Genomic DNA, 19,303 nt, shown 5'->3' with positions numbered 1-19,303 from the left:
TGTGATGCACGTCCTTACGTTATTCTTCATTTGGTTCCTTGGAGTTTCTATAGGGTGTGGTTACTTTTGTCCCTTGCTGCAACATTTGAGCGGCTCTTTTTTGTGCCACGTCAGACACCTAACATGGATCAGAATCCTTGATTGGATAATGAAGCCGCTGAAATGGAAAAGGTCATTCTGATCAACCCGTCATATTTCATTTCTGCATTTCCTGAATCAGTATCAAAATGATGAATACGAATTTATGTTAATAAATCAGGATTATCTAAATAATTGTTGGGTCCACAGCCGAACTTTATTGCTTATTTGTATAAAATTAGAAATATAGGTTAATTTGGGTCATCTACTTGCTTAGGGGCACAAAAAAAAAAATCAGATTTCACTTTCTTTTTTTTTTTTTCCAATTTAACCGCTTAACTTATTTAATTAAAATGATAAAAAATCATCAAATTTAATATTTTTCTCAGTTTAACTCATGAACTTTTTTTAAAATATTTAAAAAGCTAATGTTTAATATTTTAGGTCAATTTAGTTCATGATTTTTCACTACAAGCAATGTGATAATCTTTGTATAAATATTTATTAAAATTATCGGATTGTATAATTTAATTAAAAATTAATTAAATATGAATAAATACATGAAGTATATTATATCTCTTTTTAATTTCACCAATAATTTTGAGTTTATAAATGTAATTTACATATTTTAAAGTTGGCTTTTATTATTGGACTATTCAAATGAAATCTATGCATTTCTTTTGAACAAATGAAAGTTATACTGCATATTTTATAAATCTGTTATGTTTTATGGATTTTAAACTGTTATTCACAAGTATTCGAAAAGTTTGACATAGTGTTTTTGAGTGTAAAACAAAAAAAAGAATAAAAATCAATTATATTAAATTGAATTAATTCATTAATTTTTAAAAATCAAAACAAGTTCAGGGGCCAAATTAGCTTAAAAAATTAAATACTCCATCCGTCCCATTTTATTTGCTTATTATTCATTTTTTAAATGTTCCAAAATGTTTACAAGGTTTCTAAATTTAAATATGTAAATAATTATTTTTTTCATAATAACCTTTATGATTGTTCATTAAATGAATGATTTTTATTAATATTTAATGAGTTAAGGTAAAAAATAGCAAAATAAATTTTATTAATTAAATTTTGTCAAACTATGTAAACAAAATGAGACTGAGAGAATATTATTTTTTTAATTATTTTAAACAACTTTACGTGCTAAATTGAGCTAAAAGGTAAATCCCACTAATTCAGGGCCAAATTAGCATTATTCCTAAAAATTTTATCTCCTATTATATTGATTGAATGTTTACACCTTGCCCCTTATTATCCCTTATTTCGAATGAATGAATTTTATAAACTTTCGAGAAATTCATTTCAAAATTTAAACGCTATCTTTAATATAAATAAAACAATGAAGGAATGAATTTTATAAACTTTTAAGAAATTCAATTCAAAATTTAAACGCTACCTTTATTGTGGATAAAATAATTTTAAAATGTGAAAGTCATTTATAAATAAATTTTATTTATGTGTATTTTTATGTTCGGAATTATTTTGTCATGAAGTTTTGGTTGTAAAATTCTTTTAATAGTTACGCTTTTTTGTAGAATTTAGTTTAGGTATATTCATATTTATATAATTGAATTAATTTTATTTATATAAATAATATAATATAATTTTTTATTTTCTCCTGTTAAATATAAAAATTTAGATTTGTAATTGAAATCTATAAAATTTTATGGAAATCCAGTTCTTCCAAACAAGAGTTTGAATGTTTTTGAACTTAAAATTCAAATCTTGATATTTATAATATAACAAACAAATATTTCTCATTGAAAATATAATAACATGTCTATCCCACACTTTATAAAATTAACCTTTCTTGAATAAGCGTTGCACATACTTATTTCCATTGCATATATTATTTAATTTTTATATATAATTTTTTATTAAAACTTGTCTACAATTAATATATTATTATAAACTTTGTATCACTAAAATAAAAAATTATATATTTAAAATATTTACCATTTTTTAGGGTCTGTTTAGTTTGGCTAACAGTTGGTCGCGCGGTTAGCTATTGAAAGTTGGCCATGAGAAATATAGTTATGTAATTAATGTGTATATATATTAAAATTATTGTGATTTGATAATTATAAATAAATTAATCATAAAAATATTAATTTCAAAAAAATTATTAATAATTATTTTATGAGACCAGTGAAGTCTATGAAATATAAATCAACGGTCATGTAAAAAAAAAAAGCTCCAAAATATGCTTCTAATTAAAAAACTACCAAACAAGTATAATATATTTGTTGAGTACAAATTAGCTATCCGTTAAATTAAAATGTTCATTTGATTTAGTTGTTCGTACTAGAGGATGGTTGATAGTGGTTGCTGATAACTAGTGAGTAGCGGTTAGCCTAGGTAGTACAAAAACGAACATGGGACACGCGACAAGACACGACGGACATGGGATATAATAATTTATTATAAAGTAGGATACCGACATATTTAAGATATGCTACACTAAATAAATATAATCTATTAATAATTCAAATAGGTAAATAATCATTTATAACAATAAATATAAAATTAAAAAATATTTAATTTATTATTTCAACATAATCAGTAAACCTCGAAATTAACATAATTATTGAAAATCATAGCATCTCCAACGAGCTTAGATTTAAAGATAAATTCACAATTTCAATAATTTTAACATTTTTAAAAAATATCAAATTAATCTCCAATAATATTTCATGTTTCAGATTGTTTAATATAATATTGTCAACCCTTTTTTTTTATATATAGCCTTTTGAATTACTGATTTCAAATTAACATTATAAATTAGTTCTTGAAGTTGATAATAATAGATATGCAATAAATTGCAAATTATAAATTATAAGGTAGACTTTTTCATTTTTTTATGTTTCTTTTTAATTTTGTATTTTAAGTATTAATAATCACAAATATATATTTAAGACAATAATGTTTTAAATTTTTATTAATGAATTTATTTAAAAGCCTAGAAGAACTTTCAAACATGTCTCTAAAATATTCAATAAGTGCTTTTAAAATGTCTTAGATGTGTCCTTAAAATGTCTGAAATTAATAAAATAAAACAAATAATAGGATACATTTTTTAAAATCCTCAACATGTGTCTGGAAGTATTCAAAGAGTGTAAATATGAGGTACGAGATGGATAACTTAAATCATTAAAGGTATTTGTATGACTTAGCGGTTAACCGATGAATGTTGATATTTGGATAAAATTTTGATAGTAGAGGTTGTTGTTAGAATGTACATAACTATTAAAAATATATTTTTTATATATTATGATGAATAACATATATTTTTATTTTTAAAGTGATCATATTATTTTTATTATAATGTATTATATAAATAAAAAACATCAATTAAAATTTGAAAAAATATTTAATAAAAATATTATTTTAAATAACTATAAATAAAATAATCAGGAAAAATAAAAAAACACTAATCTGCAATTGCCGTTCATTTTTACACGACCTCCTCACTGGTATTTATCCTCTGCGGATGGACCATTATTGAGATACTAAACGACACGTAGTTTACAACTATAATTAGTTAATTGATTATGGTAAATATTGTCGCTTGGATGATAGCTTTCACGCGCATGGCACGTGACGAGTAAACCGGCGGCCAGCTGTCCGTATAAAGGTTTGTAAACCGGTTCTAGATCTGGAAGATCAACAAAGAGCAGATTGTTGGGTCCTTGTTTGTACCATTTTCGCCGGAAATAACGCCACGACCACCACCATCATCACTATCTGCACTATCTGCACAATAATGAAGAAGCTTAGTCCCGCTTCTGCTTTCTTATCTCTTATCCTCCTTGTTTCGAGCTTAATTATAACTCACGTAGAAGCCGAAGTCATAACCCTAACCCCGGACACCTTCTCTGACAAGGTGATGCCTTATAAAATCATGTGGTATTTTCACTGTTGGATTTATATTTGGAGATTTAATTTTTGAGTAATTCTGCTTAGATAATTGTACTATGAAACCAGTCAGCAGATTTATCACCTAATTCCACTTTCAAATCTTTTTTTTTTTGGAAATAGATTAAATTGACTGCTTTTTTCTTATTTCCCTTTTCTATAATTCGAAATCATAACCATTAATGAAGTTATTGATTGGTTTTGTTTGTTCATTTTTTAGGTGAAGGAAAAAGATACTGCATGGTTTGTGAAATTTTGTGTTCCTTGGTGTAAGCATTGGTAAGTGAGATAATGTTTAGTTAATTGTTTAATTTTTTTGAGTATGCTATAGCTACAATTTTTTTATGGAAATTTATATTTATTGTTGTGAATTTAATGATGAATGGCAGCAAGAATTTGGGCTCATTGTGGGAAGATCTTGGGAAAGCAATGGAAGGGGAAGATGAAATAGAGGTCGGAGAAGTTGATTGCGGTACGAGCAAATCTGTATGTACAAAAGTTGATATTCACTCATACCCTACGTTTAAGCTCTTCTATGATGGAGAAGAAGTTGCTAAATATCAAGGTAAAATTTAAATTTCATTTGTTCCCAACTTTCTTTTGACGATTGAAATGATAAAGGGTTTCTTATTGTACTTTTTATTATTTAAGGAGTGAAAGTTAGCCTTTAGATTTAACGATTTCAACACCTTTTCATGATACGTTTAGGTTTTGGTCAATATCCTATTGTTCAGGTTTTAGCCTACAATTTGGAACATTAATCTTAAACTTAGATTTTGATGCCTGCTGCGGACAAAGAATTAGTACAGTCATCCAAGTAGAGCAACCGAGGGTTGGGATAAAAAGAACTCAGAAGGATAGGGAGCAATCATGTATGACATAAATTGAGTATACCTGGAATCTGTGTTAGCAATAGTGTTTTCTTGTACGGGCAAATTGTACACTGGTGAAGGGACAAGAAATTGTGTGGAGAGGAGTTATAATTAAAAAGCAATCCAAGAAAGTCATTTTCTTTTGTTAACAACAAATCTATTTGTAGGACTAGATATATCAGTGTTACGAGAATTCAATATTAGCTGGATACACAGACTTAAGTGAAATTTCCCAAAAATCATGAAATTTTATACGCCATGATGAGAGCTATCACAATAGCTTGTAAGTTAGTTTTGGTCTATTAAAATCATAGAGAATCATTGTTAACTTTCAGCTAATCTGCATGCCAATTTTTACGAGACCTGCAGTAAAGTGTTTATGTGTTTCTTGGGTGTTTCCTTCTTAATAAGATGCTTGTGATTGGGTTAATGGCTTAAAGCCAGCATAGCATGTGCAACTTGTATGAGAAGCTTCTTTTTTTCTTTAACTATCCCAACATGAATAAGGTCCTAGACTTCCTTTCAGTACTCATGCATTGTCTAATAAGAGGTCTCATAGCCTCTTAATTAGAGGTTCTGAATCATATCTATAACATTCAATTAGGAGGGAAATTTGCATTCCACTCTGTAATTATTTCTTTCTCTGTTGTTGTTGTTGTTTTTTTTTTTTTTTTTTTTTTTTTTTTTTTTTTTTTTTTTTTTTTTTTTTTTTTTTGCTTTGGCAGTTCTTATGATAATAAACAAGTCCTTTAAGAAATGGAGCAACTAAATACCCTTAAAAAGATTAAGTTAAAAAAAAAACTCAACTCAACTTCTTTGCTTTTCTTTTTTAGGACCAGAATTTGCTTCTGCATTTGGCATTACTTTGGCAGCATTAAAATGATTTTTTATCGGTGTTTTTATAGCAATCCTATGACTTAAATTTTACATGTTTGACATGATTAGGGCCTAGAGATGTTGAATCTCTCAAATCATTCGTTTTGGAGGAAGCAGAAAAGGCAGCAACAAAAGCACAGATTGACAGTGATCGAGATTTGTGATTTTCATTAAGGTAGCCTAAAAGACCTCTTATTTTTACACTCTAATTATAGAGGGACTAGAGGCTTGAATTCTAACTTTCTTTGAGGTTCTATTCAAAAAATCTTTTGCAATTATTTTGCAATACAAAGACTGGAATCATTCTGAAATTCTCATCATTTGATAATACAGACCCTTCCCAAAGTCACTTCTCTCTTATAGCTCATTGCCCTTTCATGTGGTGCAGTTGAGGGATTTATAGACAGAAGCAGAAGTGCAGATGAAAGTCGCAATGGAATCAACAAGGTTCGACATCTATGGGACAGACATCCTAGCCCTGGTCACATTGTGGATTGTAGACAAAGTCTGATGTTGTTTTCTTATCCATCTCGTGATCAAGGTTTGTTTAATACCTGCTTGAGAATGCATTCATTTTGTATGCAAGGACCAGTTGAGTTGACCCATTTCAAAAGTCTCATCCTATACAAGGAGTTTCACTTGAAAGTTTGAAAGTTCATGTTTATGATTCACAAAATTTTTAGCATTGAACATGTAACTGTGTAATGCTTATCGCGTCATACTTAATGATTGTGATAGGGGAAAAAGAATGAATTTTATAAAATTTTATCTTTAATTTCATGAAATTGGTAAAATTGGTGCATGAATTCTTCTAGATTGTTATTTTATCATGGTTCTCACATGATTAATATTCTATGATACCAATCATAAAAATTCCTTTGTTTCTGATGATATACAGTGGGAAACAAATAATTCAATATTTCATTGGTTTCAAGCACAGCATGGACATTATTATATCCAAAATACCCATTGAATTAGCAACAATGATAAAGTAAAGGTTGATGGAAGCGGAATAGGTATTTTAGAATAATGTCCCAATTGATTTAAATTTAATTTTAACAAAAATACGGATAGTTACTTACGAATTTGATACAGCTAGGGAGTAGAGATTTGGGTAATTTAAAATTTGCGAACACCATCCATCTATGGGATATTTTAAACGAATTTAAAATTTGCAAATACTTGCCCATTTAAGGGATAAATGGGATATTTTGAAGGAGTTTAACAGATGTATGTATTAAAATTCTAAATGGGTTTGAATCATGATTCAAAATTTGCAAATACCGGATAATTCAAATAATTCAAAATTTGCAAATACTGCCCGGCTTTCATCCCTAGTCTAAACTATTAAGTATAAAACTTAGTGTCCAAGTAAGATTCAAAATTTTGAATTTGTTTATAAATTTCATATTCATTTAACTCGAGCACAATGTGAAAGTTATTGCATTCAGAAAAGCTATGAATTTGTAGTTCAGATTTTATATACTTCCATCCAGAGTAGATAAAACCCGATGACTACAACAAGACTAAAAACAATATTTATTTTAGACACAGGAATCCACCATCAGAATTCACCATACGAAACTAAATGCTCAAAATCTTCAAGTTTAACATGACTGAGAATAACTCCTCGGCCATCTGCTACATAACACATCTCAACTTTATAAAATCCAAAACTAGGTAAATAGAGCTTCCATAAAGCCAAAAGCTATAGGACCATAAGGTGCGCCAAACTACCACGTTAGCCAAACTACATTCACTATACTGTAATGGCAACAAGATGCAACAGAACCTGGGGCCATAGTTGAAACAAAATCCACCTTCTACCCCACGTAGTGATTTTCACTGGTTATATTCTTCAGAGCATGGTGCATGTCCCCTACATGGACAGTCACCCCAGTAGTGAGCTTGGTGGGAATCATCTTGAGGACCCATCATCATCGGTCTTCAAGAAATTGGGTTTCATGTCTTCGGCTCCTTGACAAATTACTTATCATCTTGGTAAGATCACAGCAAACTTTACAGCAGTGTAGAAGAATGTCAATTAAGCATTTGGGAGCACCCAGTTCCAATCTGGCTAGGTTGTGCAATTCTTATTGAAAGTTAGAGTTGTCCGCCACGTCACAAATCAGACAATGGAGCGCCCATTAAGCAACCTAAACAAACAACAACAACCACCAAGCCTTAATCATAAACTAGTTGGAGTCGGCCATTAAGCAACCTATATCAACAATTCGTATATTATACATGAACAAAATTAGAACTGAGATTCCAGAAGAAGTCCAGACATATATGAATCAAATGCTGACACGAGCAGTAAAGAATTAGATTTGCATGAATTTGGCATACTACACCAAGCCCTCTCAAGACTTGTTACTAATTCTTTCAACTATCAACATCTGCATTAAATTCCACATAACAGAAGTGCCAAAAATCATTCAATATTGTTGTCAGATTTTATTTATTTTCTGAAGAGATTTCTTTGCTTCACAAGGTATAAGAATTGTTCATGATTGTGAAAATAGTAAGCTTGGGTTGACCTAACTGCAATAATGACAGAACAATATCACATCAACATTCTGCTTTTTACACAAATAGAAAACAACTGCTTCATAATACATACACATTGATTTTTAAAGTTTAAGCAAAATTGATAGCTCAGAAATTACAAAACTATCTTTACAGCATCCCTGATAATATTCACTCATGAGAATTTCATGCACTGCTTAGATCCAACCAGGGATTAGAATTAGAAATAGACCTCTATATAAATATGATCCTCCATTAAAACGCTATACTTGGCAGTAGGAACTCAAATAGGCAGGAACCAGAACAAGAAAAAACACTGAAGGGTTCTAAAATTGCAGACTGTAGTTCACTGGACATGCTTTGAAAAAATTGAATAAAGTTGATAAAGGTATTTAGGAACACCAATTTGACTTTTGTTTGCCAAATTCTCATATGCATTATAATTGGTAACAAATGTGAAGTATTTAACAGAATTACATGTTAAGTTGCAAGCTGGAGACAACACATCAATATATGCTTCCACAAAAGTTACATAATTACATAATATACCGATATAACATAATAATCAATTATGATATTGAAGAAGATATATAATTCCATTTCAAATATAGCAGAACTATATCATGTACAAAATTGTTAAAGCAGCCCAATGCTCCATACCTGATTCATTTTCTGTCATTTGAATTTCCAAAATCATCTTCAAGCACGTATAGTAGTTTCCTGTACGTAGGTCCATCCACAAAGTGTTTCTCTTCCCACTCCTTCAACAAGTTCCTAGCCTCCCCAAGCTTTCCTTGCCTGCACATCTCATCCAACACTGTTCGATATGTGATGAAATCAGGCAATTTTTGTTTCTCAATCATCTCCCATAAATAATTTACTGCTTCCTCAACTTCTCCGATAAGAGCCAAAGCATTAACAAGCGAATTATATGACTTACTACTTGGAACAAACCCTTTTCTCTTCATCTCATCGCACAATTCCAGAGCATTATTCGTTCGACCTTGAGCACATAACCCATGGATCAAATAATCATAAGAGAATGAATTGGGCAAGCATTGATATACCACACCCATTTGATGGAATATTCTCAGAGCATCATTAACATGAAGTGAAAGAACATACCCTTTTATCATAGAATTCAATGAGTAAATATCAGGCTCAATTCCATCATTGACCATCTGCTTAAACAAACATCTAATAGTCTCCATATATACATAATTTATATAAGAATTTTTCCCCCTACTCAACATTGCTGTGAAAAGAATGTTATAAGTTCGAATCGATGGCCTGCATTCCAAGTTACGACCATTTTTCATGTGGTTAAATATATTCACTGCTCTGGTCAACTTCCTAGCTTCAGTGAAAAAATAGATAATTGTATTATACAAAGCCTCATTACCAATATGAGGAATAGCAAGCACTTGATTTACAACATCATCCATTTCTTGATACATTTTAGCAACACCAAGCTTCTTTATAATAATATGATAAGTGGATGTATCATGCCTAAACCTATGCTGCTGTGATGCCCAATTAAATATCTCAAAACATACTAAAGTATCTTCTTCAAGTGTTAAGACATAACACAGTTCGTCATTATTGAATCTTGGTGGGAGTTTAGCAATTGCTTCTTGAAACTTAGTTTCATCAAGAATGGGCTTCCTACTTGCTTTTAATCTTTTACTTTGCCTCCTTCTTAATGACCTTGAAGGTACTCTAGTTGAGTAAAAGGAAAACAAAAACCCACCAAAAAAGCCTTGAAGTTTTGCATTTGAAGGCAAAATAGAAACAGGACCTATTCGGTTTTGAGATAAAATATTCACAAACTTGAATGAATTGATACTGGATTTAAATAGACAAGAATTAACAGAATAATGGTTCAGAGAGGTCAAAAATGGAAATGCAAAATTAGATGAGCCTTTGGAGTTATAAGAGAAACATGGATTATTGATAAAATAGATTTTAGAGTAAATTTGTGTCCAGCAATCTTTACGCATAGAAATCATTTGTAATCAACTTACCCAGATAGCGAATTTTCTACTAGTGTTCATGCCGTAGAAAAATCTCGAAGCTTTCTGGCATTTTCCAGAGGGAGAGATAGTTCTTCACAAGGATTAGGGTTTCTGATAGTGAGTAGTGAAGCTGAATTTGATAAACACTTGAAAGAGAATCGAGTGTGAGAAGTTGAACCGTGCATTTTTTTCTCGTTGTTGTAGACAAACCAAAAGTGGGTAGTTTCTCATGAGTCGTAATGGTCGAATGAGTGTTTTGAAAATTGGAACGGACCAGATGGTCGGACCGGCTAATTTGCCAACCCATCACTGGTTCGATTTGATACAGTCCGATTTTCTACTGCAAACCAAACAGCTTTAATTTAAAAAAAAATAAAATAAAATTCAAAATTTTAATTTTGTAAATTAAATGTAACAAGTGATTAACGATGTTTTGTAAAAATGACGAGTTCAAGTTCTGAAATCCTCAACCTTTTTTTTTCCCTTATAAAGTTCATATCATGAAATCAAAGACACGGAAATAGGATTTTGTTTTTTTTATAATTGCACAAGTTATTAAGGCTTATGTCCGTTTAACTGTCCATAAATTTGATTAATTTCGCCTTCGGAGAAAGAGATTGACCCAAGAGAAATTTAAATTTTGGAGGATCAAACTCATGATCTAAGTCATAATAATCAACTCTGCAAGTACTCTTTGCTGTTAAATTATCTCATTCGGACGATATAGGATGTTACTCCTAAGGAAGCAAATAAAATTGATTTTTCATTTTATAATTGTTTCCTACGAGTTTTTATATTCCAATACGGTTAATAATTTTTTTAATTTTCAATATTATAAAAATACATTTTTCTTGATATAATAACTAAATAATCATTTATAAAACTATCTTCGCATAATTATGTAATCAAATTTCATTATTTTCATCGTAGAAAATACACTCTCCGCATATATCATTGCTGCAACAAACAAAAACAACCAACACTTAGTTCTAAACTCCTTTGAGTCAACTATATGAATATATGATCATATTAATGTCCAGGCAAAACAAAATATAAATCGAAAAAAAAAATTGAAATACTTGTAAAAAAAAATCTGAGAAAAAAAATTAAATTTATTTCATATATTAATAAATAGGATAAAGTATAAAAGAGCCAACAACATGAATTTTTTGTCTCCAAGTTCTGATTACGCTTTTACTACGATTACTGTACAGAGAGTAATTATTCTGTATTGTTACAGAATCCTCATTAATTGACACGTGTATAAAGAAACTTACGGTAATAGGTTACTCAACTTGTTATTCTATTTTTTATCTATATATTTCCTAACTTTATCTTTTCTTTTATCTATATTTATTTTCTATGGCATGACGTATTATATAAAATATTGTCTAATGATAAATATAAAATTATCTAGAAAAAAATTATAATTCAAATTCATGTACATAAAATTTATCTTCTAGCATTATTAAATTTTTTAAAAATAAAATTATTGCTTATCATTTGAATCGTGTATATAAAATATGATATAAAAGTAGTTTTACAAGCATAAAAAATAGGTAAATTAGTACATGCATAAATTTCTTTTAATTAAGAAATTTATAAAAATATATTAATTACAAATTCTATATTCCAATTTACAAATTGAAGGTTATAAATTCATGATACATGGATCTTTAATTATATAAATTATAAACCGACTAAATTTTATTCAAAAGCTATATGAGTACATAAAAAATTATTTTTAAAAATTATAAAACATAAATTACAGTGAAAATAAGATTGATCAAGTTGAAACTTAGCGATTAATGAATTTTAAAATAATTAATTTATATATATTGACGTGTAATATGATGTTTTTAAAAATTAAATAAATATTTTTATGACTAAATATACAATATGAATTATTTTTAAAAAACATAATTGAATTTAAGGTAACAATTAATTAGTAAGCTTTAGCAAACCATGATTTATGAACACCAAAATCTTTAGTTTATTCTTTTAACTCTTGACTTTTGAAAGACAACTTAAAAAGAAAAAAAAAAAAAAAAAAAAGCTCGAAATCCAATCCCAAAACAAAAGTCTAAATGAGCTTGAAGAACGTCATAAGTCTATTTCGGAAGCCTGCCAGTTTTTTCTTATATATAAAAACATAAATAAATTATGATGATTTTAATTTATTTACATATTGAAAAAGAAGAAAAAAAAAAGGAAATAACAGAAAGGAACACATTCGGAATATCATATTCATATCAAACCAAACAATAAACATCACAGAAAAAAAAATAAAACTGTACTTAATATTGCTAAATTAAAGAGAAAATAGATTAAAAGCATACAATAAATATTTAATAATAATATCACTAATTAAAAAAACCAAAAGTTATGCAGCCTTTGCTGTCGAAGAAGAAGATAGATCCTGTAAAACAATAGTTAGATCTCCATCTATCTCATTCTCACCCTCTTGGATAATTCTTTCAATACCCATTTCTTGATTTGCATGCATACCCTCTCTAACTTGTGATCTTCGTTTATTTAGTGCCTGTCGTCTGCGATCCTGATCTGCCATTCTTCACCAAAAATAAAGACAATAATAATTATCAGATAAATATTGAAATAAACAAAAAAAAATATTAAAAAACATAAAGAGAGAGAGAGAGAGAGAGAGAGAGAGAGAGAGAGTACTCTCTAGAAAGAGTGAGACAGTGAGTGATTCCTAAAACAGAAAGAGGTAGGCCATAGGTTCCATGGAGATTTAGCATGGACTGCATTTTTTTCTCTTTTGAAGGTTATGATTTTCTTTTTCCTTTTTTGAGAAAACGGTTGAGTGTTATGATTTATAAAGTCACATAAGAGGGAGAGATAGAGGAAATTGACTTACATACTTCGGCTTCCTCTCCTATATTAAACTGATAAAAAATAATTTTTTTTATAAAATAGAACTAATTAAAAAAAATTATTTTCATTGATTTAATCCATGGACGGACGCAGACTCATTTTAGACAAGTTTAATCCGAGAAGGAGAGAATTTTAAAAGCATTAAAAAGAGGAAAAATTTGCTTAAACTTGCAAATAAGGATAAAAAGAGCAAGCTACTTGCAAGTTTAATCCATTTTTCTTTTTTCGTTTGTCTCAAAATATAATGCATTTTCTTTATTTTTATTACAGTTAATCCTTAAATTATCTACTATATCCTTATTAAATTTTATTTTATTTTCAATAATCCTCAACAATTTTTATTTATTATTTTAATATAATAATTACTCATGTGTTATTTAAGATGAACATAATTGAAAAGTTATACGAATAAAATTATCTTTTAACCATAATAATTATTAATACTCACTAATCTATGTGAAATAAAAAGTGGACTATCTGTTTTTGGAAAGTAAGGAGCACTATTTTTTAAACAAATAATTAATATATCAACAAGATGTTCGTTGAGGTGGTTAGCAATCTCAATCTCTATAAGTGTAAAAACACACAAGTTCATTTCTCGGGAAATGCACTTTGTAAGAAAGCCAAAAAATAGTATATTCCGTAAATAATTAATAAGTGAATAAAATTTATTAGGTCCAAATAATTGATTAGCTAATTTATAATATAAATGAATTCATCGGTAAATTAAAAAAAAAAACACATTCTAAATGTTTGGCTAAAAAGAAAAGGCCAATTTCATAACATATAAAAAAAATTAAAATAAAGGTTTATCCAACTTAAAGTTGGATTTGTAGAATTCCAAAAAGAAAAAAAGAGTTAGGATTTGAAGTAATCGACTAATATTTTTTAAAAAATTTCGCTTGTTAGACTCCGATTTACTACCATTTAATAGAACATTTCAAGATATAATATTTTTTTTTCATTTTAAAAACTAAAAATTAATAACAGCATAAAATAAAAAATTAAACTAACTAGATTTATTTTGAATAAGTTCATCCATAAATCAAATCAATAAAAATAAATTCTTTTTTTTAAATATTATTCTCACTTTATCTTTTTTTTTTTCTCTAGTAAATGGCGTGAATATCCTCCCTCCATTTAAAATCTATTTTTTTTTTATTAATTTAATTTCAAGAATGGATGGATATGAACTCAGTTTAGGCAATTTAATTCCAATATTATAAGGATAAAATATAACTAGATTCCTAAAGTATATTATAATTAACACTTGCAATCTCTTTGTGTTTGAGAAATTATTACCACGTCGTTAATATTTACTTAAACTCACTATTAGTCATTTTATCGTAAAAAAATCGCACATTCCTCTTCAAAAAGATGTTTGATTAAAGTGAAGTGCTGATATTTTAGATAGAAGAATATGAGAGTTTACGTGACATTTAGGGATGTTATAGTAATTGTTTAAAAATAATAATTGTAGTGATTTTATAATTATGACAGGCAGTGCCATCGAACCAGAAAGCATACACCATTATTGGAACAGTGTAGAGTCGCATCATCTTTTGTCGTATGGTGGTGAAATGAAATGTTTGTTAAACACAACATCATGCTATTTAAAGCTGCGTGAGAGAGATTGGATTTACAGTCATCTGCTTAAATGGATGCATTTCCACCATTTCTACAAACTCCCATGAATGCATTTTATGGGAACATTTCTGATTAATAAACATGTCCTTTTCTTTTCTTTTTTTTTTTTTTTAAATATTTAAAGTTGGATACGTAAAATATTTAATTACGCCATCAATTATAGCAAAATTAACAAGTAAGTCTTACTATTTTTAAGAAGTGGCTCTGAAACTCCTAAATTATGCTTCCGTCCACTTTTATTGCATTTTGCCGTTAGTCAATTATGATAAGACATAATTAACCTTGTTCAAACTAATAGCCCCTGCTAACAATAGGAAAGAAATTTTTCCCAAAATAAAAATATGATGAATTCATCTTCCACCAGGTAGTGGCAGGTGTTGCCGGAAAAGCGAGCAACAAGGAGGAACGAACTGCTTCAATCGAGGTCGCACTCTCTCTCTAGCGACACAATGATTGATCGAGAAAAAGGAAAAATGGTGCCAAAGAAGCTACAAATGACAAGGCTAGATAACAATTGCCGGCTAAGGACAGACGTTGCCGGAAAATCGAGAGGCAAAATTGAGATGGAGTTGTCCGATCGTAAACGAAATGCATGCAGCCTTTGCTTCTCTCTCGTTTACACTACAACGCATCGAAATATAGAAAGCGGTGGCCGGAGGGATCGGTAGCGAGGTGCGGGTGGTTAAGTCGGCGGAGCTTGAGCTCCGATGAATAGAAACCATAGAAGGGGATGGGGGTAGGGGTTGTCGGCAAAGTCGGCGAGAGAAGATAGGAAATTGGGATTTTTTTTCTTTTCAGGGTTTTAGTGAGTGGTTTGGTTTAAATCGGAGTTGATTCAGTCTAGACCCTTGTTTTGAGTGATTTTTAATTGATTATGGGTTTAATTTAATTTTTAAGGTTTGATTTAGCAATAACAAAAGTATTTGTTATTAAATTTTGTTTAATAATTTTGCAAAGCCTCAATTGAATTATTTTTAAATATAATAATGTCCTAATATCATTGGTTAGAATTAATATTTAAATTTTTAAATAAAAAACTTTTGAAAGAAAATTTCCGGATTGTTTCACTCGGTTTGTCGGGTTTTAGAGAGTGTATGAATAAAAAAGGGCCACTTATTGTGCTTTGGCAAGGGTACCACTTGTCATTTAATTAATTTATCTTTCATTTGACTGATCTTTTTCTAATTTACTAACAGTAAAATGCAATAAAAATGGATGAAGGGACCAATTTGTGGGAAGGAAGCATAATTTAAGGACTTCAGAGACACTTCTTGAAAGTGAGAGGACTAATGTGCTAATTTTGCTATAATTTAGGGACGTGATCATATTTTTTCTTTCTTTTTACACGCCTTAGTCAAAAATTTCTTTTAAACCATTTGTTTTGTTCAACAACAAACTTTCCATGGAAGTTGCTACGATAAAGGGATTTGTTCGGTAAAATTAAATATTTTGATAACTGTTAGTTGTTTTTATAAGCTAAACGTTATATGAATTAACTTTTTACAAAAGCTACCTTAATTTCTAAAAGTTATTTCAAACGATATGTTACGGAACATCATAAAAAATAGCGTTTAGCGTTTTGACTGACTATTAAAAAAAATATTGTGGAAAACATCGAAAGTGAAAAAGGAAGATATGGCAAAGATATCCTCAAAAGAGTCGACAAGAGCCTGGACTTTAGGGCGGGGTTATATGAACTCAATGGAAGATTCATTACTATAACTTATAGCAGTTAAGTTACTAATGCACAAGTCTTCCTAATGAATTTCTGAAATGACTTAAAAAGTTAATTGAAGAAAGCGTAATATTGTTGTTGATAAATTTGATTAAAGATAAATCCAAAATGAAGCTTTTCAAATCAGAAACAATTGAAAATATAAAGTGCTAGTCGATGCTAAGATTTTTTTTTTTTTTTTTTTTTAGTTTATCAAACAGGTTAATTTAATTATTAAAAATAACTATCAAAAACTGCTCCTCAACCACTGAACCAAACCCCTCTTAGCTGACAAGAAATAATATAATTTCTAATAGAGGAAGGAGTGTGTGAATCTCTAAAGTCACTTCCATCAAATTTTAGTGATGGAAAAAGAAGAAAAAGGGGCCACATGTAAATATCACCCACGTTCACAGTTCACTCACCTAATTGTCCTCCGCCTCCACCCCACATGCAAAAAGGAAAACGCACAAGCCAAAATAGAAAGCATCTCCTCCTCGCTGTCCACTGCTTTGAAGAGAAGTTGCAGCTGAACTTTACTCCTTCACTTTAGCTTTTTTTTTTTTTTTTTAAAATGTATATAATGATTATACATTTCAAGTTGCAAGGAAATCAGATTAAATTAAAGTTTAATGTTTGAATATCAAATCTTCTTGTATGGAAGAATGAGAGTTGAAGTTTCTCTCTAGTATAAACCGACTTTATACAATCTATTTTAAATTTTGTTATACAGGATTGTTCATTGCAATTTGCGACTAATGAAACTCAAATTAAACTAATAGTTTAGTGTTTGTAAATCGATCTCGTGATATAGAAAATGAAATTGAAGATTCTATAAGAAAATAGAGTTTAAGTGTGTAAATTAAGTTTATATATAAGAAAATGAAATTGAAATCAGATTATATTATATTAATATCTTATCCATATTAATCTAAGTTGAATTTAATTTCTAAACTCCATATACAATATGTCATTAAATAGATTGAATTTTATTCTATCAGTTTGGATTTTACTCTAATACTTAGCAGGATAAAAATCTGGATTACATATTAATATTTTTGGGGCAGAAAGCCTCAAGCCTGACAACCTTTAAGAACCTGCAAACTTAGTTAAAAAGATAGTCAAGCTCAACCAAACACCTACCAATCTTCAAAGCTTCGTTAATCTTCAATTTGTATTAACAAAATCAACGAACTTTTATTTTTATTTTAATAAAACTATTATTGTTAGATTTTGACAAATTTTCCAATGATAATTTCTGGCTTAATAACAAAGTAAAAATCAAATTTAACCGTGCCAAGTTGTTAGAAGTTAAAAAACTGGAAGTGTACTATGAGTAATTTGGTGAAAGCAAGCTGCCTAATAAGGACAGATCTGAAAAGGTGAAAGTGAGATGGTAAAGGGATTACAGCTCAGTTTTTTTTTTTTTTTTTTGACGAAATTACAGCTCAGTTTTTGAATACTTTGATTGTGACCTTTTCCTTCCAAAAAGAAAGTGGGACCACCTCCCTCCACTCCAATCCAAATAATTTTCACCATATATAGTACATGTGTGTGTGTAAGAATTGAGATAGAACATCAATACAAAGCATTAATGATGAATGAGATCAAGTTGAATGCATTGAATCAAATTCAAAAATTTTTAGATTTTAAATACCTTTTTATTATTTAATTCCATGAAGTGAATGAACCTTCATCTAATTTAAGGTATTTTAACCAATTTAGCATTGACGAATCCAAAGAAGATTAGGTTTTAATTATATAATTATATATATAGATATATTTCTTTTGGATGCAAAGGAGGGGAAAACAAAGCTCCAAAGAGAAAACTAAGACAACTTAGGATTGAGGAAGTAAGACAAAAATTTCGGGACAAAGCGAGCATATGTTTATGATGGGACTGCGCGTCCCCTCATCCAATTTTGAATTAGTATGATATTGTCCGCTTTGAATCAAGTCCTCACGAATTTATTTTTGGACACCTCCCAATTATATTTTGGTTCCTCTTCTCACATTTGTTCGACGTGGGACTTGAAAGGATATCCCAACAGTTTAGTGACTTCAATCATTTGCAATTTTATATGCAAGGCACCGTATAATTTATGCTATGTTTGGGAAGAGGGAGGAAATAAAATAAAGTTGGAGTTAAAATTATTTTTCTCCCAAAATGAAGTGAAAATAGGGTAGAAATGATGTAAAATAAAAATTTATGTTACATCTTTCTTATTATTTTCATCCATACCAAATAAGAGATATTTTCCAAATAGATTTTCACTTTTATTTTATATCATTTTTATATTTTACTTCCGTCCAATCCGCCATTGCCAACTTGACGTGAGGAAACATCAGTACATTGCTTACATACAAGCTGTGACATCACAAGAGGCTTTAAATATGGAGTTTCTTGAAATACCGACCACATGATAGCCAACAGAAGCCATCAAATCACTGTTCAAATAGTGATTAGTTATTAGCAATTTAACACCCTACAGCTAATAAGCCTATTGCCTCTCTATATATATGAAGGGTTCCAATAATAATAACAACGGAAATTCCAGACCAAATATTAGAAGATTAAAGTTCTATCATCTCCTCTTCTACATATATATTAGAAGCACTGAGAGGTTTGCTACGCAGGAGATATGACACCGTCGCTCCTGAATCAATCCTTTGGAAGGAGGCATGGCTGCGCCGGTATCATACCTCCAGCGAAGGAAACATTGCAAGTGTATCGACGT

The 19,303-nt window shown here is 29.5% G+C and overlaps 3 protein-coding genes and 1 long non-coding RNA gene across 5 annotated transcripts; 2 read left to right on the top strand and 2 right to left on the bottom strand.

Annotated features, from left to right (window-relative positions):
• Window positions 1-3,749: 3,749 nt before the first annotated feature.
• On the top strand, window positions 3,750-6,547 carry PDIL5-1 (PDI-like 5-1). The gene is made up of 5 exons (XM_012209472.4): window positions 3,750-3,982; window positions 4,235-4,293; window positions 4,404-4,579; window positions 5,832-5,937; window positions 6,151-6,547. The coding sequence occupies exons 1-4, from the start codon at window positions 3,863-3,865 to the stop codon at window positions 5,924-5,926; spliced, it is 450 nt and encodes a 149-aa protein (XP_012064862.1). The 5' UTR covers window positions 3,750-3,862; the 3' UTR covers window positions 5,927-5,937; window positions 6,151-6,547.
• A 727-nt stretch (window positions 6,548-7,274) lies between these two features.
• On the bottom strand, window positions 7,275-10,514 carry LOC105628126 (pentatricopeptide repeat-containing protein At2g27800, mitochondrial). 2 transcript variants are annotated; one of them, XM_089716465.1, is made up of 2 exons: window positions 8,952-10,514; window positions 7,275-7,983 (listed from the first exon to the last, which is right to left on the bottom strand). In XM_089716465.1, exon 1 carries the CDS (start codon window positions 10,298-10,300, stop codon window positions 8,957-8,959), a length of 1,344 nt encoding a protein of 447 aa, XP_089572591.1. In that variant the 5' UTR covers window positions 10,301-10,514; the 3' UTR covers window positions 7,275-7,983; window positions 8,952-8,956. The 2 variants fall into 2 exon arrangements, with proteins under 2 accessions (XP_089572591.1, XP_012064863.1); XM_012209473.4 differs by having other exon boundaries at window positions 7,275-7,918.
• A 2,078-nt stretch (window positions 10,515-12,592) lies between these two features.
• Window positions 12,593-13,169, bottom strand: LOC110008848 (uncharacterized). Its single transcript, XM_089725970.1, has 2 exons — window positions 12,992-13,169; window positions 12,593-12,876 (listed from the first exon to the last, which is right to left on the bottom strand). The coding sequence occupies exons 1-2, from the start codon at window positions 13,075-13,077 to the stop codon at window positions 12,690-12,692; spliced, it is 273 nt and encodes a 90-aa protein (XP_089582096.1). The 5' UTR covers window positions 13,078-13,169; the 3' UTR covers window positions 12,593-12,689.
• Window positions 13,170-14,652: 1,483 nt separating this feature from the next.
• On the top strand, window positions 14,653-15,785 carry LOC110008840 (uncharacterized). The gene is made up of 2 exons (XR_002283642.3): window positions 14,653-15,026; window positions 15,216-15,785. It is a non-coding gene; the product is annotated as an uncharacterized LOC110008840 (long non-coding RNA).
• Window positions 15,786-19,303: the final 3,518 nt, after the last annotated feature.

The sequence above is a fragment of the Jatropha curcas genome, chromosome 1 (genome assembly GCF_041381405.1).
Source record: "Jatropha curcas cultivar XTBG-Jc1 chromosome 1, XTBG_Jcur_1.0, whole genome shotgun sequence".
NCBI classification, from domain to species: Eukaryota; Viridiplantae; Streptophyta; class Magnoliopsida; order Malpighiales; family Euphorbiaceae; genus Jatropha; species Jatropha curcas.
This window is presented reverse-complemented; position numbering and strand designations above follow the sequence as displayed.

Bases quoted from the DNA above. Each gene is read 5' to 3' on its own strand.
- LOC105628126 (XM_089716465.1), bottom strand. From the start codon at position 10,300: ATGATTTCTATGCGTAAAGATTGCTGGACACAAATTTACTCTAAAATC.
- LOC110008848 (XM_089725970.1), bottom strand. From the start codon at position 13,077: ATGCAGTCCATGCTAAATCTCCATGGAACCTATGGCCTACCTCTTTCT. The intron at 12,877-12,991 runs GTACTCTCTCTC...TTTTTGGTGAAG, and splicing joins TGTCTCACTCTTTCTAGAGA to AATGGCAGATCAGGATCGCA.
- PDIL5-1 (XM_012209472.4), top strand. From the start codon at position 3,863: ATGAAGAAGCTTAGTCCCGCTTCTGCTTTCTTATCTCTTATCCTCCTT. The intron at 4,294-4,403 runs GTAAGTGAGATA...GATGAATGGCAG, and splicing joins GTTCCTTGGTGTAAGCATTG to CAAGAATTTGGGCTCATTGT. The intron at 4,580-5,831 runs GTAAAATTTAAA...TGACATGATTAG, and splicing joins AGAAGTTGCTAAATATCAAG to GGCCTAGAGATGTTGAATCT.